This window comes from Grampus griseus (genome assembly GCF_964374135.1).
Source record: "Grampus griseus genome assembly, chromosome: 6".
NCBI lineage: Eukaryota > Metazoa > Chordata > Mammalia > Artiodactyla > Delphinidae > Grampus > Grampus griseus.
Window position 1 is genome coordinate 27146440 of NC_139000.1, and position 23441 is coordinate 27169880.

Sequence of the window (23441 nt, forward strand, 5' to 3'; positions counted from 1 at the left end):
TTCCCTGCCCTACGATTCTTCTCGTTATGCGCACATACATTTTGTGTGGGGCATTAAGAACAATGTTGCTATGAACATTCAGATATATATTATATTTCCTGGGGCACATGTGCATGAGTTGCTTCCTGTTGAATATTTACATTTCAAAACTGATTTACATGAATTACATTTTAGATTTAATTACTAAATGTAAAAGAAAGAATAAGAATTCATGACTGAACAAGACAGGTTTCACATCTCCCCTTTAGACCCTGAATTTACCTGTCAAAAGCTCCAGGATAACGACCAAACTGTAACTTTCGAAAAGGAACAAACTTCCTGTCAATGTGTCCTTTGAGCCGTAGATGGCCATGCCAAAGGTAGTTGCCGCTCCTTTCATGGAAGACCACCAAGTGGACAGCATGACTGGCCAATGTGCAGATGTAGTGCAGGGGGATTTCAGTTCCAGAAAGTGAGTCTATCCCATCTAGCCGGGGGTCCTTGCTCTCGAACTTTAGGCACTGAAATCCCATATTTTCAGCTATCCGAAACCAGCTTTCCTAAAACCAAAGAAACATCAAACTTGAATACTTAAAACCAAATACTAGTAGTGAAACTAAAATGACTCTTACACTGAATTAAGTCATACATATTTTTGTCCTAATCTGCTCTTTGCCTGAAGATTAAAAAATGAAGGTGGGGAAGGAAAGGTGGTAGTGGGAGAATAAAGGAAAGTACCAAAAAGAGAAACCACACAGCATGGAAGACATGTTCAAAGACTCTCTTTATGAAAATTAATACAAATTTCTTCCTTGGAATGAGAATGCCCACTCATTATAGTGTTCTTTGGTTAGTATCTATAAAGTAAACGTTAATATAAGGATAGCACTTAAAATTAAACCTGTAATTCTCAATTTCACTTCTAATAACCTTCAAAAGTGCTTCATAAAAGCAGGGTTTTCATCTCATAGTTATATCCCAACACCTTAAACTGCTACTAAAATAGAAGCCTATCATAATGCACATTATTAGAAAATAGACTGAGATATACTATAAAACAAGGTGCATTTTCCAACAGCATTAGTTAGAGTATAACTCTCACATAACAAGATTAATCTATAGGGTAGATTTTTAATCCTAATCTGGACACCAGTGCTTTAGATGATTAACCAGTATTAATTATTAAGAACACCTTATGTTTGAATAGAAATGTACAGTTTCCAAAGAATTTTTATAAACATTACTGCATTTACATATGACATCTATCTTATAGAGCACAGATATTATAGATAAAGAAACAGACTCACAGAAGTCCAAAGAAACAAAATTAATAAGAGGCAAAGCCACTGCCAGCATTTAGGTCTTATCTAACCAAATACAAGGTTCTTTCTACTCTACAATACTATTTCTTTAAGTCTATATTTATATAATGTGTACAAAGCTCATTCACATTAATTATCTCATCTGATGTCCGTAGAAATTATGTGAGGTCAGCAAGGAAGATATTATACCTAGTCTACAGTTAAGGAAAATAAAGTGGTAATACCAGACATTAAAGTTATTAAAGGATGGAAGTGCATCTGAAAGTCTTACGAGCCACAGCATTCATAAACATCTTTCAAGAGTACTTTATTTGCATCACTTATTGTCTTTGAATGTTGTCATTTGGATTAGCTGTGTCCTCATTTATGCTCTTATAATACACACAAACCGTTACCATAGTACTGATTGTACTGTTTTTTAGTTGTTTAAACTCCATTAATAGACTGAAAGTTCCTCAACCTTAAGAATCAACAAAGTGGCTAGTACCAGCAGGTGCTCAATAGATACCTGTTGTTGTTGTTCATATTGTTAAACAAGAGAAAGTGACCATTCTGGTAAAGAATGCTAACCAGTATCAATAACAACTGTCTTCTCCTTTCTGGATATAGAGTGAAATCGTGTTTTGGTCAAAGGAATGTGGATGGAAGTATCAGATACCACTTCCAGGCCTGGCCTTACAATGTCCCATAAGACCTTCCCTGCTTTCCCTCCTCCATCTGTATGTAGGGAAGCAAAGAACTACAAGATGGGGAAGCCATACAAATGAAACAGCCTGCATCCCTAAGTCACTGCTTAGAGGAAAGTCATCCAGGAATATCGCTGACCAAGAATAACCACACTGGATTTTGTCTAGAGACAATTACTCCTTTTTTTGCCCTAAACCAATGAGATTTTAGGGTTGTTTTTAGTAGCAGCTAATGTAACTTAGTCTGGCTAATACAATTTCACCTTGGCACTCCTTATACTAGAATTATCAACTGTAGGATTCCCCTTTTTCATAAACCTAAGAGGTGGAAAGTACTGATTGAGTGTAAGAGTGGCCAACTCAGAGAAGGAATCTACTGTACAGGATGAAAGAAAAGCATTATAATTTGGTAAATTTGGGAAAAATTTAAAAGGCCAGACAGAACTTGAAGAGGGATCAGACCTTGGGTTGTGGGAAGAAAGACTGACAGACAAAATAGGCAGAACTATGAAATGGCTTGCCTTTTTATAATCATGGCAGAGGAAAGTCAAGAACAAAGTAGTTGCTCTAATCAAACGGAGCAAAGGCCTAGGTCAAGACTGTACTGCACACATCTACTCCCAGTTACCTTGGCAGTAGTTTGCTCACTTCATGGTAATGATATTAACAAAGAAAAATCACAGGTAAATTAAGTCTATAGTAATTAGATCTGGTGATCTAATGAATTAGCTCTACCTTGGGAGAAGGTGTTGGGAGGACTATCCAAGGGCTCTGTATGATGTCATTTATGTAAAATGATAAACATGACCCTGCGTGCTTATTCTGGGTGTTGCTGACCTTTTGCTTCTGACTCTGGTCTTTCTGGTTTTGTCAATTATGGCATATTCTCTTTCTTCTAAAGTACTGGTTCTCAAGGCAAGTGGTACTGTAACCAAGAGACATTTTAGAAATTCGTGGAGATATTTTCAGTTATCATAATGATTGAGGACACAACTGGCATTTAGAGGTCTAGGCCAGGTACACGAGACATCCTAAAATCCAAAATATGGAAATCTATCCTGTGTCCTGCATAATTTCAAATGTTCTATCAGATAGTCACGTAGTGAAAGACATATTTGTAATTATGTGAGCCTCCATTTCCAAGGAATACAATCGCCATGTTAAAGGAGAGACAATTTTACTTTTCTGCTGTTGGAAACTTGTTTACTGTTTTGGAAAACTATATTACTAAAAACAATATCATTCATAATAGAGTCTATAATGGAAGTTATCACATTCAGTGGTCCTACTAAATAAGTAGGATAAGTGCAAGCATCTGAATTACTTCCTTATGTCTTCCAGTGTAGTCATGCCTGGGCATTTACACACTGAAATATACATTTCCTTTCATTTCTACTTTATACTATAGTTGAGACATTACAGGATTTGGGAGATTATGTATGTAGGTAAGTTATAATTTCTATAGACTTCGTTTTGGGAAAATAAAGGAATGATAAAATACTTGTTGTAAAAAAGGTTTATAAGCTTTGTAGGCTTTTTCTATGAGGAACTCAAACAGTCCAATAGGAATGACCTACAAATAATGACATTTAGGAGTCTTTGCAGTGAAAAAGCTGGCATACTCTTATTACCCTATAGTGAAGTCCACCAGTTAATGAGGCCTAACCAGAAAAAAAAGCTTCCAATTGGTATTCAGTGCCTCATTCTTAAATATGAACAAAGATCAATGAACACTATAGAAAATCTGTATCATGAAAAACAGACAAAATAAAATAACCATACCAAAACCCAAACACCCACAAAGAAGGGAATTTCAAAAACAAAATGCGGTAGAAAGCAAAAGACTTTCTTTTAAAAACACCAAACCTTGGGGCTTCCCTGGTGGCGCAGTGGTTGAAAATCCGCCTGCCAATGCAAGGGACACGGGTTCGAGCCCTGGTCCGGGAAGATCCCACATGCCATGGAGCAACGAAGCCTGTGCACCACAACCACTGAGCCTGCGCTCTAAGGGCCCGCATGCCACAACTACTGAGCCCGTGTGCCACAACTACTGAAGCCCACGCACCTAGAGCCTGTTCTCCACAACAAGAAGCCACCACAATGAGAAGCCTGCACACTGCAACGAAGAGTTGGCCCCCTCTTGATGCAACTAGAGAGAGTCCGCATGCAGCGACAAAGACCCAACGCAGCCAAAAATAAATAAATAAATAAATTTATTTATTAAAAAAAAAGTTAAAAAAAAGAAAAACAACAAACGTTTAAAATCTGAAGAGGGAAAAAGACAAAACTGCACTCATAAAATAAGAATGCTACTATAAGAAACAGAGTACACAGAGCTTTTAGAAAATAAAGATATTAAATTTTAAGCAAAATATGAAAAAAATCAATGGCATTGTTAAAGATTTTGTTTAAAAGTAGAACAGTTAACAAAAGAGATGAAAAAAAATCACAGAGCAAAGATAAGAAAATGAAACTTTGGAAGTCCAACATCCAAGTAATAAGTTCAGAAAGAAAGACACTTTTATTCAACATTATCCTGGGGGTCTTACCTAAACCAATAAGACAAGAAAAAGAAATTAGGCATAAGAGTTGGAAAGGAAGAGACCAAATTTTCTTTTTGTGCAGAGAATACAATGACCTACACTCAAAGAGGGAGAAAATGAAAGAGAGGGAGGAAAAGGAGGTAGGGGATTGAGGGAAGAGAGAGAAACTATTGGAGTTTACCTATAGAGTTCAGAGTTCAGTACAGTTGCTGGAAAACAAGATCAAAACACAAAAGACAACAGCATTCTAATTCACCCATAATAATGAATTGGCAAAAGAAGAGGAAAAGTATCTACATTAACACCCCCCCATGCACACAAAACTATAAGGTAGCAAGAAATAAATCTTACAAAGATGCACAAAATCTGTAAGAAAAATATACTCTATTAAAGAACACCAAAGGACACCTAAATTAAAGGAGATATATTTCATGTTCATGGATAAGAACTCTTCATATTTTAACAATGTAAAGAGACCTTGCATGCTTTTGCTTTCTCTGACTAGCCTAGACTAACCTAGATAATGAAAGACACATGGCCCAGGCACCTCCACTGCCTCATCTGACAGCCAGCCATCCTGAAGAAGCAGAGCTGCCTAGCTGACTGGCAGCTGTATAAGTGAACTTGGCTGAGACCAGAAGAACTGCGCAGCTGAATCCTATGCAAATTGCTAAGTCACAGAATCATAACCTACATAAATGGTTGTTGTTTAAGCCACTAAATTTGGGGACAACTGTTACACAGCAGAAGCAAATTAGAAATCAAAAGTGCAGGTAAGAAGAAACATCTTCAGATATGCAAGGTTTCAACCTCCCATTCAACCTTTCTCCAAAGAGAATTCCTAAAATGTTGTGAAGAGGAGTTATACAACAGTATCTGCAGAGCAGATCAGACTGTATTAGGGCAGAAAGACCACGAGATCTAGGAGGGATGTCTCCAGAAAAAAAAAAAAGGAACTGAGAAATGATCTGATGTATTTGATCCTACTGAGAGTTTTATGTTTCTGCTGCAGAGTTTATACATGGATTATTGATAAATATATAGAAAACTAGCAAACAAAAAAAGAGAAAGAGAGTCATATAAGAAAAGGAAAATATTCAGAGTAAACTAGGTAGCATTCATGTGATTATCTATATATTCATAGTAAGATAAACACTGACTATTGATTTAACTACAAAATATGATACAGTCATGGTAATGGGAGAAGAGTGTGTGTGTGTGTGTGTGTGTGTGTCTACATGAGACAAAATAGATATGACAGCTAAATTCTCATAATTCATAATCTAAATATGAAATATTTTAAAAATAGAAGCATAAACATTTCATTTATAAAGGAGAAGATAAACAAGGTAGAGAGAGTTGAAGGTGGTTGGCTCTAAGAGTGGGAATAAGGGGTGGGGAGGAGAGAAGAGTCAGATACTGATCTTTTTCATTATGAGCTTTGCCTTACTATCTGACTTTTTAAACCTAGTACTAGTATTCTTTTGATTAAAATGCCATGTCCTAACTTTTCCATAAGCTTAAATATTTTCAAAATATCAATATAAAATTGGGAGGAACGAAAAAACAAGCATCCCTGGTGGCACAGTGGTTGAGAGTCCGCCTGCTGATGCAGGGGACACGGGTTCGTGCCCTGGTCCGAGAAGATCCCACATGCCGCACAGCGGCTAGGCCTGTGAGCCATGGCCGCTGAGCCTGCACATCCGGAGCCTGTGCTCCGCAACGGGAGAGGCCACAACAGTGAGAGGCCCGCGTACCACAGAAAAAAAAAAAACAAAAAAACAAGCAAACAAACATCATGTTATATAAACATATTATCTGTTTCATCACCTGCATCACTGCCTGGGAAGAACCATAGGGAGAAAAAAGTCAAAACTCACTCTCTTGAGACCTTGTCTAAGAGTCTGGGCAATCAAGGAAACATGCAGCTTATAGTGCTCTGCCAGACCATACCGTCACCCTGGAACATAAGCCCCACCTATCAGGGGTCAACACAACTAAAACAGACCCACTGCAGAGCTAGTGCACATCTATCATGGGTGGCTGACTAAACAGTTGAGCTCATTTAATCTGACGCTAATTTTCTTACTCTTATTTGAATAACTCCTCAGAATGAAAAACAGTGAAACTGAAAAGTCAGAGGTATTCCAAATAAAGGAGTAAGCAAATTTTTGACATGTTTGGTTGAGAGCTTTTTTTTTTTTTTCTGACTACTATCTAACCTTTGCTTTGTAACCATTTAAAAAGGATGAAAATACAAGTTTGAATTTTTGGATACACCTAAGAAGCACTCCACTCGAGTATCAAACAAGTCCTATGCACTTACAAGCTGTCAAGAATAGTGCTATAGACGAGGAATACTACCCTCATGTATACCTTATGTGGCAGATACCGAAAATTCAACACCAAATCCCTTCCTACCTGCCTGCCTACACTGATGAAAATGCTAAATACCTGTTTTTTTAGCCACCTTCACAACACGGAGACATATGAATATAGTTCTAGACAGTGAGCTATAAGCAGTTTACCAGAAGCTCCTGAGAAAAATTTTCTATCAAAAGATAGATTGTGACAATCCTGAAGCCCATGGAACAAAAACCACATTCACAGAAAGATAGACAAGATGAAAAGGCAGAGGGCTATGTACCCCAAGAAGGAACAAGATAAAACTCCAGAAAAACAACTAAATGAAGTGGAGATAGGCAACCTTCCAGAAAAACAATTCTGAATAATGATAGTGAAGATGATCCATGACCTCGGAAAAAGAATGGAGGCAAAGATCGAGAAGATGCAAGAAATGTTAACAAAGAGCTAGAAGAATTAAAGAACAAACATACAGAGATGAACAGTACAATAACTGAAATGAAAACTACACTAGAAGGAATCAATAGCAGAATAACTGAGGCAGAAGAACGGATAAGTGACCTGGAAGACAGAATGGTGGAATTCACTGCTGCGGAACATAACAAAGAAAAAAGAATGAAAAGAAATGAAGACAGCATAAGAGACCTCTGGGACAACATTAAACACAACAACATTCACATTATAGGGGTGCCAGAAGGAGAAGAGAGAGAGAAAGGACCAGAGAAAATATTTGAAGAGATTATAGTCGAAAACTTCCCTAACATGGGAAAGGAAATAGCCACCCAAGTCCAGGAAGCGCAGAGAGTCCCATACAGGATAAACCCAAGGAGAAACACGCCAAGACACACAGTAATCAAATTGGCAAAAATTAAAGACAAAGAAAAATTATTAAAATCAGCAAGGGAGGGCTTCTGTAGTGGCACAGTGGTTGAGAGTCCGCCTGCTGATGCAGGGGACACGGGTTCATACCCCAGTCTGGGAAGATCCCACATGCCGCGGAGTGGCTGGGCCTGTGAGCCATGGCCACTAGGCCTGCGCGTCCAGAGCCTGTGCTCCGCAGCGGGAGAGGCCACAAAAGTGAGAGGCCCGCGTACCACAAAAAAAAAAGCAGCAAGGGAAAAACGACAAATAACATACAAGGGAACTCCCATAAGGTTAACAGCTGATTTCTCAGCAGAAACTCTACAAGCCAGAGGGGAGTGGCATGATATACTTAAAGTGATGAAAGGGAAGAAACTACAACCAAGATTACTCTATCTGGAAAGGATCTCATTCAGGTTCAATGGAGAAATCAAAAGCTTTAGAGACAAGCAAAAGCTAAGAGAATTCAGCACCACCAAACCAGCTCTACAACAAATGCTAAAGGAACTGCTCTGAGTGGGAAACACAAGAGAAGAAAAGGACCTACAAAAACAAACCCAAAACAATTAAGAAAATGGTCATAGGAACATACATATCGATAATTACCCTAAACGTGAATGGATTAAATGCTCCAACCAAAAGACACAGGCCTGCTACATGGATATGAGAACAAGACCCATATATATGCTCTCTACAAGAGACCCACTTAAGACCTAGGGACACATTCAGACTGAAAGTGAGGGGATGGAAAAAGATATTCCATGCAAATGGAAATCAAAAGAAAGCTGGAGTAGCAATACTCATATCAGATAAAATAGGCTTTAAAATAAAGAATGTTACAAGAGACAAGGAAGGACACTACATAACGACCAGGAGATCACTCCAAGAAGAAGATATAACAATTATAAATATATATGCACCCAACATAGGAGCACCTCAATACATAAGGCAACTGCTAACAGCTATACAAGAGGAAATCGACAGTAACACAATAATAGTGGGGGACTTTAACACCACACTTACACCAATGGACAGATCATCCAAAATGAAAATAAATAAGGAAACAGAAGCTTTATGACACAACAGACCAGACAGATTTAATTGATATTTATAGGGCATTCCATCCAAAAACAGCAGATTACACTTTCTTCTCAAGTGTGCACAGAACATTCTCCAGGATAGATCACATCTTGGGTCACAAATCAAGCCTCAGTAACTTTAAGAAAATTGAAATCATATCAAGTGTCTTTTCTGACCACAACGCTATGAAATTAGAAATGAATTACAGGGAAAAAAACATAAAAAACACAAACACATGGAGGCTAAACAATACGTTACTAAATAACCAAGAGATCACTGAAGAAATCAAAGAGGAAATCAAAAAATACCTAGAGACAAATGACAATGAACACACAACGATCCAAAACCTATGGGATGCAGCAAAAGCAGTTCTAAAAGGGAAGTTTATAGCTATACAAGCTATAAGAAACAAGAAACAAGAAAAATCTCAAATAAACAATCTAACCTTACTCCTAAAGGAACTAGAGAAAGAAGAACAAACAAAACCCAAAGTTAGCAGAAGGAAAGAAATCATAAAGATCAGAGTAGAAATAAATGAAATAGAAATAAAGAAAACAACAGCAAAGATCAATAAAACTAAAAGCTGGTTCTTTGAGAAGACAAACAAAATTGATAAACCATTAGCCAGACTCATCAAGAAAAAGAGGGAGAGGACTCAAATCAATAAAATTAGAAATGAAAAAGGAGAAGTTACAACAGACACCACAGAAATACAAAGCACCCTAAGAGACTACTATAGGCAACTCTATGCCAATAAAATGGACAACCTGGAAGAAATGGACAAATTCTTAGAAAGGTATAACCTTCCAAGACTGAACCAAGAAGAAGTAGAAAATATGAACAGACAAATCACAAGCAATGAAATTGAAACTGTGATTAAAAATCTTCCAAAAAACAGAAGTCCAGGACCAGACGGCTTCACAGGTGAATTCTATCAAACATTTAGAGAAGAGCTAACACGCATTCTTCTCAAACTCTTCCAAAAAATTGCAGAGGAAGGAACACCCCCAAACTCATTCTATGAGGCCACCATTACCCTGATACCAAATTAGACAAAGATACTACAAAAAAAGAAAGTTACAGACCAATATCACTGATGAATATACATGCAAAAATCCTCAACAAAATACTAGCAAACAGAATCCAACAGCACATTAAAAGGATCATACACCATGATCAAGTGGAGTTTATCCAAGGGATGCAAGGATTCTTCAATATACACAAATCAATCAATGTGATACACCATATTAACAAACTGAAGAATAAAAACCACACGATCATCTCAATAGATGCAGGAAAAGCTTTTGACAAAATTCAACACCCATTTATGATAAAAACTCTCCAGAAAGTGGGCACAGAGGGAACCTACCTCAACATAATAAAGGCCATATATGACAAACCCACAGCCAACATCATTCTCAATGGTGAAAAACTGAAACCATTTCCTCTAAGATCAGGAACAAGACAAGGATGTCCACTCTCACCACTATTATTCAACATAGTTCTGGAAGTTCTAGCCACAGCAATCAGAGAAGAAAAAGAAATAAAAGGAATACAAATTGTAAATGAACAAGTAAAACTGTCACTGTTTGCAGATGACATGAGACTATACATAGAGAATCCTAAAGATGCCACCAGAAAACTACTAGAGCTAATCAATGAATTTGGTAAAGCTGCAGGTTACAAAATTAATGCACAGAAATCTGTTGCATTCCTATACACTACTGATGAAAAATCTGAAAGAGAAATTAAGGAAACACTCCCGTTTACCACTGCAACAAAAAGAATAAAATACCTAGGAATACACCTACCTAGGGAGACAAAAGACCTGTATGCAGACAACTATAAGACACTGATGAAACAAATTAAAGATGATACCAACAGACGGAGAGATAGACCATGTTCTTGGATTGGAAGAATCAATATTGTGAAAATGACTATACTACCCAAAGCAACTACAGATTCAATGCAATCCCTATCAAATTACCAATGGCATTTTTTACGGAACTAGAACAAAAGATCTTAAAGTTTGTATGGAGACACAAAAGACCCCGAATAGCCAAAGCAGTCTTGAGGGAAAAAAAAGGAGCTGGAGGAATCAGACTCCCTGACTTCAGACTATACTATAAAGCTACAGTCATCAAGACAATATGGTACTGGCACAAAAAAAGAAACACAGATTAATGGAACAAGATAGAAAGCCCAGAGATAAACCCACGCACCTATGGTCAAGTAATCTATGATAAAGGAGGCAAGGATATACAATGCAGAAAAGACAGTCCTTCAATAAGTGGTGCTGGGAAAACTGGACAGCTACATGTAAAAGAATGAAATTAGAACACTCCCTAACATCATACACAAAAATAAACTCAAAATGGATTAGAGACCTAAATGTAGGGCCAGACACTATAAAACTCTTAGAGGAAAACATAGGAAGAACATTCTTTGACATAAATCACAGCAAGATCTTTTTTGATCCACCTCCTAGAGTAATGGAAATAAAAACAAAAATAAACAAATGGGACCTAATCAAACTTCAAAGCTTTTGCACAGCAAAGGAAACCATAAAGAAGACGAAAGGACAGCCCTCAGAATGGGGCTCAGATATTTGCAAACAAATCAACGGACAAAGGATTAATCTCCAAAATACAAAAACAGCTCATGCAGCTCAATAGTAAAAAAAAAAAAAAAACCCAATCCAAAAATGGGCAGAAGACCTAAATAGACATTTCTCCAAAGAAGACATACAGATGGCCAAGGAGCACATGAAAAGATGCTCAACATCACTAATTATTAGAGAAATGCAAATCAAAACTACAATGAGCTATCACCTCACACCAGTTAGAATGGGCATTATCAGAAAATCTACAAACAACAAATGCTGGAGAAGGTGTGGAGAAAAGGGAACCCTCTTGCACAGTTGGTGAGAATGTAAATTAATACAGACACTATGGAGAACAGTATGGAGGTTCCTTATAAAACTAAAAATAGAATTACCATATGATCCAGCAATCCCACTACTGGGCCTATACCCAGAGAAAACCATAATTCAAAAGATACATGCACGCCAATGTTCCTTGCAGCACTATTTACAATAGCCAGGTCATGGAAGCAACCTAAATGCCCATCGACAGACGAATGGATAAAGAAGATGTGGTACATATATACAATGGAATATTACTCAGCCATAAAAAGGAACGAAATTGGGTCATTTGTTGAGACGTGGATGGATCTAGAGACTGTCATATAAAGTGAAGTAAGTCAGAAAAAGAAAAACAAATATCGTATATTAACACATATATGTGGAACCTAGAGAAACAGTACAGATGAACCAGTTTGCAGGGCAGAAATTGAGACACAGATGTAGAGAACAAACGTATGGACACCAAGTGGGGAAAGCGGCAGGGTGGTGTGGGTGTGGTGTGATGAATTGGGTGATTGGGATTGACATGTATACACTGACGTGTATAACACTGATGACTAATAAGAAATTTTAAAAAAAGAATGATTAGATATCCAAATTTTGGACAAAGTTTGGATGAGACACAGTTGGCCTATTCATGTATATAACTTGACATAAAAGATGGCTCTTCATGCAATGGCTGAAAAAAGTCAGTTTTTAAAAAGGTACAAAAAAATGGTACTCTCATCTTGTTTGTGGTGATAATAAACACCAGTATTAGTAATTAAAAAAAAAAAAAGATAGATAGTGTCACTATGACACCCTGGCGCTACAACAGCTACCTTGTGAGGATGAGAGAAATGCAGGAAGAATTTCAGTGATGCACATGCTGACTTCAGTGGACAGCTCCACTAATACCAACAGCCACCAACATTTTAACCTCTTGTTATATCAGAAAAATAAGTCCCCTATTTGCTTAAGCCACTATTGTGTTTTGTTACTTATTGCTTAAAGTATTCCTGATACAATCTATAAAAGTCTTTATGAAAATTTTAAAATGTTTTACAGTTTAAATTGGTTTAATCCCATACTGTTTTGTAAAAGACACTCCATTATCTGAAAGCAAATCATCTTACCTCATTCTTCCATAGGTGATACTGTAGTGCAAATGCAGTAAAGTCTCTTGGAACACAGAAAAACTTGCATTCTGAAGCGGAGCCATGAGACGCATTCTTGACTTGTTCAAAGTTTTTATTAATCAATTCCAGAATCAAAGGATCAATAAGGAACACAGGTACATTTTGACTGGATGTTAGCATAATAAATTTTTTAACTGTGCGCTGTTTGAGAGGAAAAGAATCCCCTTAGTTCTTCTAAACCAATATAATAATTTATCTTATTAAATTTTTATTCATTAATTTTATAAGGATATCTAGACTGCTTACTCAGTAGATTGCATGCTTATTAGTTTGCTAAAAAAATAAAACCCACAAATAAATAATACATTGTCCCTGTTCTAAGAAGTACACAGTCTACTGAGGAAGACGAACAAATATTTACAATACAACGTAAAATATGCTATAGTAGAAATATATGCAACCTATTATAAAGTACAGAACAATAGCTACTAATTAACTGTACATCAAAAGGATAACAAAATCTTCACAGAGGAAGTAGTATCTGAAATGAGCACTTTGGGCTTACAAATTATTCCCTTGGTAGTAGCTAAATCTTTTCAAGCAAAAGTGGGACAGGAAATACCAGCCTTTTCAGTTTTCAAAAATCAGTCATGTCAACCTTTCTGAAACCAAAAATCAGTTGTATGTGCCACTTTTCTTCATATTTGAAATACTGCTTAATAATCTTGCCAGTCAAAAGACAAACTAAAATACATCGCCTGCCTGACCATTCCTATCTACAGTTTGATTTTCTAATAATACTGTAATATTTAAAAATATAATTCTGTTGAGTGGTAAACAGAACACCCTACTGGAAAAAATAAATTTCAAAATTAGAATTGAAACAACAATCACACTTAGGAGTAAATAATACCTAAGTGTAGTCAAGTTAAATAGAATAACTGAAATACATTATTGCTTAAAAGCCTACTTTAGTGAAAGCAATAATGATTTCAAAGGGACGTATGCCATCAAAAAAAGATGTTTCAGGGAATTAAGGATAAATTTTTATTTACAAAATCTGAGGAAACTTATAAAAACATATACAAGATAAATAAATAGAGTATCAAGAATTATAAAAATTTAAAAAATGAGATAAAGGCAGGAATCAGTCTCTTATCCTTTGTTTTTACTGTAGAGTATTATGCAAATACCAAGAATATAATAATCTCTATTCTAGAAGAGTTTATCATCTCTTAGTGGGAAAGCCAACTAAGTAAAAAGTTAGAATAAACAATTATGCCCCCAAATTCAATAACAGATGAAATGGACAAATTTCTTCAAAAACATGATTAAGAAAACTACCACAAGATGAAACAGGAAATCTGACTTGCCCTATAACTATTAACAGAATTGAATTTGTTATGTATTAAAAAAAAAAAAACCTGCCATCAAAACAACAAGAAAAAACTCGAGACTCAGATGGTTCACTGGTGAATTCTATCAAAGCTTTAAGAGAAATAATACCAGTGTACAAAAACTCTTTCAGAAAACTGAGCAGGAGGAAATCCTTCCAAACTCATTTTATGAGGCCAGTGTAATCCTAATAGCAAAACCTGACAAAGACATTACAAAAAAAGAAAATTATATACCACCATCCCTCATGAACACAGATGCAATAATACTTAACAAGATACTAAAAAATCAATTCCTGTAGTTTTTAAAAAAAGGACCATAAAAAGAAAAAAAAGGGAATATCATGACCAAGTAGGGTTTATCCCAGGAATGAAAGGCAGCATTTGAAAATCAATCAATAAAATTCACCATATCAACAGAGTAAAGGGGAAAAACTCTATGATAATTTCAACACAAAAAAATATTTGACAAAATTCAATATCTATTTATGATTAAAACCTCTTAGCAAATCAGGAATACAACACTTGTTGAATTTGATAAAGATTATGAACAAAAAAGTCTATTACTGAATTGCAGTTCTTCATTTATCCTTGATACCAATCTTTCATCAGATACATGTTTTGCAAATATTTTGTAATCTGTGGCATTAGCTATTCATTTTCTTAATGGTGGCTTTTGATGAGCAGAAGTTTTAAATTTTGAGAGCCTAATTTATCAAAATTTTTTTCTTTCATGGCTATTACTTTCTGTGCTTTACACTAGGAGAATAAAAGAGGAAGGAAGATGATGAGATGACAGATACTAGTACATATAAGGTGCTTAATAAATGTCTGTTGAATGAATCTCTTTCAACTTGGTGTTTGTTGAATGAATCTCTTTCAACTTGATGAACACACAGCTTCATTATGATTATTAATATAAATATAGATTAGGGCAGGGTCAAGGAGAGATTCTACAACTCACCTTCTAAATATGCCTTCCAGGTTGTTATCAATGCAATCATCAAGGTTCCCTGGACATAGATGTCCAATTGACTCTAAATCCAATTAATTCTTAATCAACATGACTATTATCATCTGACCTTCAGTAATTCATTTTGTTTACAGGAAAGAAAAACGTCTTGTTGAGAAAAGGATACAATGAGACTGTAAGAGTCCATTCTTCTACAAGGGCTTGGCAGGACATGTTCTTAGTGAACACCTAGTTCCTAATAATCATCATATTTTCTCTTCTAAGCCCCTCAAATTATCTGTTTAATAACTCATTCTAGGATTTTATCAGGGTTCAGTATCACATCTATTGATGACATTTCACTTTTTCGTTCCTTCTAAAATATTAGAACAAAAGTATTTTAGTACTACTTCTCCCTTCCCTATGACTTTGCAAATACATTGCAAAAATTACATGCAATGTAATTAACAAAGAGAATGTAGTAAGCTGCTCTGTAATTTTTTGCTCATTCATCTTGGAAGTCAACCCTTTTAAAACAATCTGTTATTTTCTCCCACCTCAAGGGTCATTCCCTGAATGAAAGAGATAGGGCTTCCCTTTCCCCTCAGACTACCCTAAGTTCACAAAGCAGAACTGCTACTTTTAATAAATTAAAAGTTTACATTGATACTTCTAGACCTGATAGTTGAGGAGTCTGATATAGGATATCTCAGACTTTACTTTTTAAACATAGTTCAAATCCAACTGGTATCAGCAATGACCTAAAATTATCACTACTTTATAGCTGCTTGGTGATTTGAAAACTCACTTCTAATCTAAAGCCTCTCATGTCTCTGGTTAAAGAGAAACCAAAGATTGAAGTGTATCCACAAGAAATAACTAGTCATATCCAATATGTATGCTAACAGGATAAATGTAATTTTTTAGCATTGTTTTTCATTCTAAATTTGATTAGAAAAAAGAAAATATATTTTATAAATTGTATAAATGTACAGGCTATGAAACAGGGATTTATTGTACATATTGCTAATTTTCCTTATCTTAAAAAGAAAACATGGGATTCCCTGGTGGTCCAGTGGTTAGGACTCTGTGCTTCCACTGCTGGGGGACCTGGGTTCGATACCTGGTTGGGGAACTAAGATCCCATAAGCCCTGCGGCACAGCCAAAAAAAAAGAAAACATGTTGAATAGATTTTTACTCCTAAACTCCTATTTACTAGGTAAATTTACTAGGTAAATAGGTACTCCTATTTACCTTTATTCTTGGTTCAATTCTGATTCACATATTTATTCACTTGGGGAAGCACCACATCTCAGTGAATGAGGATTTTGGAGGCAAGCAGTTAGAATCTGGACTCAGCCACTTATTAGCCAACCAACCATAATCTTTCTAAGTGAACTGAGGATAAACATATGTACTGACTTCTTAAAGTTTGCACAAGGACTAAATGAGATACTGCATGTAAAGTACTTGGCACAGGGTCTGCCTCTTCCTTTCTATCACCTACTACCTGTTTTCACAAAGCTAGCTATTATCATTGTCATCATTCAACAAATACTTATTAAGTATATAAATGAATGAACTAAATGAACATGGCAGTTGAGGAAGTTCTTGATTATCATACATACCCACTGTGTGCCATCAAATCCAATTCGGCTTCCTTTGGATTTTGATAAACCAGCTCCATTCTAGGAAGATTAAAAAAAAAAAAATTGTAGTAAATTCAAAGCCCAGCATGCAACATTCCATTTAGGGGTAGGTATGATTCAATCTATATAACTGGTTCATAATCATTAAAAAGCATTATCTAAATACCTATTTTCATACAGTCATGAGCTAAGAATTCTACAAGTACATAATACAACTACCCAAGACGGAAAACACTGACAGATTGCTATAATTTAATTAAGTGTCATCACTTAATTAAATAAATACGGTCAACATCTCTGAACCAATTAATTTCCATCAGTGAATAGTAAACTCTTTGCTATCTCTTTAGAATTAGTGTTTATCCATTTAGCTCCATATCCCTAACTTCAGCTTACCTCCACACACTGACTTAGTGTTTGCAGACCTTGGCAAAGTGATAAGAAAGTATAATAATTATTGAGCAGCTTCTAAGTGTACTTCCACATATGAATTATGTATTCTCATCTATCTCGCATAACTATCCTGCAAAGTAGGCATTATTATTTCTGTTCCACAGAGAGCTCCAATGCCCACACTTTTCATAACATATATCATACTTGCAAATGTTGAGTTATTTTTTAAAGAATATTTTTTAAAACATTCAGGTCTAGAGAATCAGAAGGAAAAAAGTATTATCAGTTCTTCATGTGTTAATCACCAAAACACTTTGAAAGTCACAGGAGAAAGAATGTCTGATGGTCTAGAGACAAGAGGAAGAATGTTTCAAGCTCAAAGAAGTTTCTTATGCCTTGAATGTGCTCTTTATCTGTTAGATGGAAGGATTTTGAAAAGCAGTAAGAATATTCTCACCCTGAAAATGAAGTGTGCTGCAAGTTCCTAAACAGGAGACTCATTTCCCCATTAAACTGTAAACTCAAGGGCAGGGACCAAATCCAATCCACCTTTGTATCACCAGTATCTAGCATAGTGCTTGACAACTAGTAAAATGCTTAATAACTGTTTGCTAATTGGAGGGAAGGAAGGAAGAAAGGTATACTGAGTGATTAAGGTAGAACTAGAACTGGTCTCTCCTCACAAGCTCTGCAACTTAAACAGTAACATTTTAACACCAAGGAATATTTCTCTAGGATTCAGCAAGAGCACTCCTGGTTATATGTCCAAAGAAAATGAAAACACTTATTCGAAAAGATACATACATCCCAATGTTCATAGCAGCATTACTTACAATAGCCAAGATTTGGAAGTAACCTAAGTGCCCATTAACAGATGAATGGAAAAAGATGATGTGGCGCGCACACACACACACACACACACACACACACACACACACACACTGGAATACTACTCAGCCATAAAAAGGAAATCCTGCCATTTGCAATATGGATGAACCTAGAGGATATTATGCTTAGTGAAATAAGTCAGACAGAGAAAGTCAAATACTATATGATATCATTTATATGTGGAATCTAAAAAATAATGAATGAATATGACAAAACATAAACAGACTCATAAAGAACAAACTAGTGGTTAGCAGTGGGGAGAGGGAAGTGGGGAGGGGCAAGATACGGGTAGAGGATTAAGAAGCACAAACTACTATGTATAAAATAAATGAGTTTTGAAGATATATTGTACAGCACAGGGAAATATTGCCAATATTTTATAACAACTTTAAATGGAGTATAATCTATAAAAATATTGAATCACTATGTTGTACACCTGAAACAAATATAATACAGTAAATCAACTATATTTGAATAATAAATTAATTTTTTACAAAGAAAATATACCAAGGATATTTACAAAACATCAGAGGCAGCTTTGCGATCTTCATCCTTGAAAAAAGATTGCAAATTCTATAATATAGCCACTTGTTGCTCACCATAGCCCTACATTAGTAGATAAAACTAAATTTCTGAGTTGTTTAATTTGTTTTCTCTATTGGATCAGTCCCATCAGTATACAAATAAGATATTATTTCTCCTACCTTAAATAATTAAAACAGAAAACCCGTCTTGACTTCTCTTTTCCCAACTAACAATTTTCTGTCCCCCCTTTACAGCAAAACTCTTAATGGGTAGTCCATTCTCACTCCCTCCAATTTCTCTCCTGTCATGTACTTACTTGAGCTTAAGTTCACTCTGCCAAGTATTCATCAAGTTCACCAGTAACCTCCATATTGCTAAATCCAATGGTCAACTATGAGTTCTTGTCTTATTTGATCTATCAAGAATTATTTATCACCTCTGCCTCACCTAAACACTTCATTCACTTGGCTCTCAGGATCCCCATACTTCTGGTTTCCTGCTATTTCTCTCCAACTACTCCTTGGTCCCATTTACTACTTCTTCTCAGCTTCATGACATGTTGGAGGGTTCCAAAGCTCAGACCATGAGATTTTTCTCCTCCTCTTTTTACTCTATGTTTACTTCCTTGGTAACTCATCCACTCACAGCTTTAAATACAATCTATATGCTTACAACCCCCAGTTTATATTCCCAACCACATCAGTCCTTTGTACTCCAGACTTATATATTCAAATGTCTATTCACCTTCTTCATTTGGATGTCAGATAGGCATCTCAAACTTAGTATGTACAAAAAAACTCCTGATCTTCACCATTCTTCAAACTTGCTTCCTCTAGTCCTTCCCATCTCGTTAAACAGCAACTTCTCCCTTCCAATTATCTAGGTCAAAAATACTAGCATTGGGGCTTCCCTGGTGGTGCAGTGGTTAAGGATCCACCTGCCAATGCAGAGGACACGGGTTTGATCCCTGGCCCGGGAAGATCCCACATGCCGCAGAGCAACTAAGCCCGTGTGCCACAACTACTGAGCCTGCGCTCTAGAGCCCACGAGCCACAGTTACTGAGCCCACGTGCCACAACTACTGAAGCCCGCGTGCCTAGAGCCCGTGCTCTGCAACAAGAGAAGCCACAACAATGAGATGCCTGCGCACCGCAAAGAAGAGTAGCCCCCCGCTCACCACAACCAGAGAAAGCCCCCACACAGCAACAAAAACCCAGCACAGCCACACACACACACACAAACCTAGCATTATCCCTGACTCTTTTCTGTCTTTCATACCCCACATCTAGCCCATCTACAAATCCTGGTAATTCTACTTTCCATTTCTCACAAACTCCACTACTAGCTCCTGTGTCCAAGCCATCATCATCTCATGTAAATTACTAGAACACCTTCTAACTGGTCTGTTTCAGTCCTTGCCCCTACAATCTGTTCTCAACGGAGCATCCACACTACTTCTTTTTATTAAAAAACGTCAGGTCGTGTCACATTTCAGCTCAAAACCTTCCTAGAGTCCCCAATCTCATTCAGAATAAAAGCCAAAGCCTTTATAGTGGCTTACAAGGCCATAAAAAATATAGAACTCTCTGACCTTACCTACTATTCTCCTCTCTCACTCCTGTACAGCCACAGTGATCTCTCTGCTGTTTCAAAACTGCCAGGCGAGTTCCTGCCTCAGGACCTTTGTGTTTCCTTCGGTCTCTACTTAGTGTACTCCTCTTCTAAACATACACATAGCTCATTCCCTTTACATAGGCTGTTTCCTCTATTTGTAATGGCTCTCCCATCCTTCTTTACATGGAGAACTCCTACTCATCCTATAAGACCAATCCAAACTATTACTTTATCCATGAAATATTTAATCATATCCTTCCCAAATAGGTTACACAGCAGTTCCTCATTCCCTGAAAACTTTGCACTTATCTAAGCTCAGAGAGTCAAGGATAGGGACATAAGAGGATCCACTTTTATAGAGCTTGAAGATTATACAATTTTGGTGGTCCTTTTTCAGAAAAAAAAATGCAATAAATTATCTATTGCAAACTTTACAAAAATACACAGTTTTGTAACATATTCCTAAGGCTCCTCCAAGAGCCTTGGAAGTGAGGGGAGCTGCAGTTTAAATTTCATTATCTTAATGGTTAATCCACCTCGGTAGGAACAGTTAATGGTATGCAGTGGCTACAACTTTGCTGTACAGGAGGAACGCAGTCACTATCAACCAATGGCCCTACAAATGGAGAACCAAGAGAATAAATAACCTGGCCTCTTTCCTCCTGGTCTCCAGTCTCCAGCTGATGCTTCCCATTGACTAAACCCAAATGGCAAACAAAGAGCAAGGGAGCTCAGCTAATGTAGTCCACAGAGGTCAGCCTCCCAAGGCACAGAGTATGGCGAGGAGAGGACCTGGAGAGGCAAACAGAGACTATCTACCGCACCATGGTAAGAAGTTGGGATCTTATTCCATAGGTATTTTATGCAGAGAATAACTTGATCAGAGCTGTATTTAAGAAAAATAACTCTGACGGCTGTTATTTTTGCCTGAAGAGCATTACAAAGGGTAGAGGTAAAGAAGAGTTCTTAAGCTATAAGTAGTAAAGTAGGCAGAACAGTGTTTTATGATGTGTGATTTGAAGAAGTAACATATCATATTGATATCATTTGTTTATATGTCTCTATATATTTCTTTTCCCCTTTCCCCTTCAACCCCAAACTCCCCCAATTTGTGGGTTCCTAGGCAGCAAGGACTGCACTTGATTCATCATTTTGTCTCATAGCCTAGTACTGTGCTTAGCACATAGTAAACTCTCAACAAATACTTGACAAATGAATGACTGAATGTTCTAAAAGAAAAGCCATAAGGTAAAAGTCAAGAGGTTAAAAACGTCTAAAGATATTCTGAAACACTATCTATGAGATATTTGTGTTGAAAACTTAAGTGAAATGAATAAACGAATGGAGAGATAGAATCAGATCCCAAACAGTCTGGTGGCTACTGAACTCCACTGATAAATGACAAATTAAGATATGCCATCAAAGAAAAAGCATTCAGGAAACAGAAGTAAAGATTTAAATGATCCTGTCATTTTTTAAAGATAGTAGCCAACAATCAGTTTCTTACAGACACCAAAAAACAATTCTTAATTCAGCATGATAATTGATCATGCCTATTGGACCTAATGGTAGTACTTTAAAGAAATTTTTTTAAGTCTTCAATAACTGGTGGGAAAGCTATGTTTATCAATAATCAAAGCTGCTTGGCCAGAAACTTATACAGCTTAAAGTCTGGGAATAAACGGAAAAAAATTTTAAATACCCTTTAATTCTAATGAAAGAAATTCTTTCACATTTCTCCTGGATAATGGCAGGAGTGGCGGGGGCGGGGGAAGGATGGGAAGGGGGAACAGTAGCATTTATCAAAGTTTACCATACTAGATGAGACTATCAAGCATGATATTCTTTCTCAGCAATGACCTAGACATTAGCCTTCAGAACAAAATGGAACTAGCCAGAAGTCAAAGAAGATCTAAGAAAAATCATGCTTCAGTAACTGACCAACTGAAAACACTTCAAAAACCTGTTACACATGATCTAAATGCTTATAAGATTAATTTCCATTTCTAATAATGGATTATGAAATTGTTCACTGTGAATGACTACTGCCAAATTTGAAATCCAAATTCCCCTTTCAACTCCCTCCCCTGCCTTCTAACCAAACACACACAGGTTACTAAATATAATGCAAAAAACGATATCCTAGCACAGAACACTGTAAGTGGCCTTCTAGGTAATAAGAATAACTGATTACTACAGGCAGCGGTGCAGCTTACGGTTGTAAGTCAAGAACATCATCAAGGTTTGGTTCACTCAGTGCTTTCCACAAACATGGTTCACTGGCTTTGTCTTCTTTCCACTGAGGCATCAATATTTTATGACTTTCAATTGGGATGCAGAACTCCTTAAAGCTATCTCATTTCATATCTTCTTATCAATGTTATAGTGTTTTGTTTGAACATACTTGTATTTACATGTTGGAATAGCCCTATGAGTGAAGACACAAGCTTTAGGAACTGAACTTAGCAATCTTTTTTTAAAATGTATTCTTTTATTTATTTTATTTTTATTTTATTTTTTTAAAATTTTTGGCCACGTTGGGTCTTTGTTGCTGTGCGCGGGCTTTCTCTAGTTGCGGCGAGCGGGGGCTACTCTTTCATTGCAGTGCGTGGGCTTCTCACTGTGGTGGCTTCTCTTGTGCAGCACAGGCTCTAGGCATGCTGGCTTCAGTAGTTGTGGCACACGGGCTCAGTAGTTGTGGCTCATGGGCTCTAGAGAGCAGGCTCAGCCAAACAACTGAATGAAGGTTTAAACTCAGGACTATCTAGGCCCAAAACTCAAGAATTACTGCTGCTACCACTTCTATCAAATTTTGAGTTCCTTGAGATTTAGGACCTATGTTCTACTTATCTCTGTATTCCTACCAAGTGCCCTTTATGTAACATATAGTCAAGAAATACAGACTGAATGAGCAACACAGAATCATAATCACACTATCCTGTTAAATGCAGTAAAAAACAATGAACAACTGACATTCCCTAGAGGGTGCTAGAGACAAGTCCTTCCCTTTGAAGGCCTGGAAGAGTTTGTATTTCAAAGACTTGGATGGTTGTTATGGAATCTGAAGAGTGAACTATATCCATCAGTGGAATTTTACCAGACCCAACAGATATAATCTGCTAGTTCCTATCTTCAATGCTATCAGATAA

General features: G+C 36.7%; 1 protein-coding gene across 4 annotated transcripts in view; it reads right to left on the bottom strand.

The window, feature by feature from the left end:
• Positions 1 to 23441, bottom strand: part of FKTN (fukutin) — an 89169-nt gene that overhangs the window by 48325 nt on the left and 17403 nt on the right. For all 4 annotated transcript variants that reach the window (XM_082656388.1, XM_082656390.1, XM_082656387.1 and 1 more), the window contains exons 3-5: positions 16852 to 16911; positions 12874 to 13077; positions 262 to 539 (exon numbers count right to left, since the gene is read on the bottom strand). In XM_082656388.1, the coding sequence (XP_082512514.1) occupies positions 262 to 539; positions 12874 to 13077; positions 16852 to 16911 (542 nt within the window). The remainder of the gene's footprint in view (positions 1 to 261; positions 540 to 12873; positions 13078 to 16851; positions 16912 to 23441) is intronic.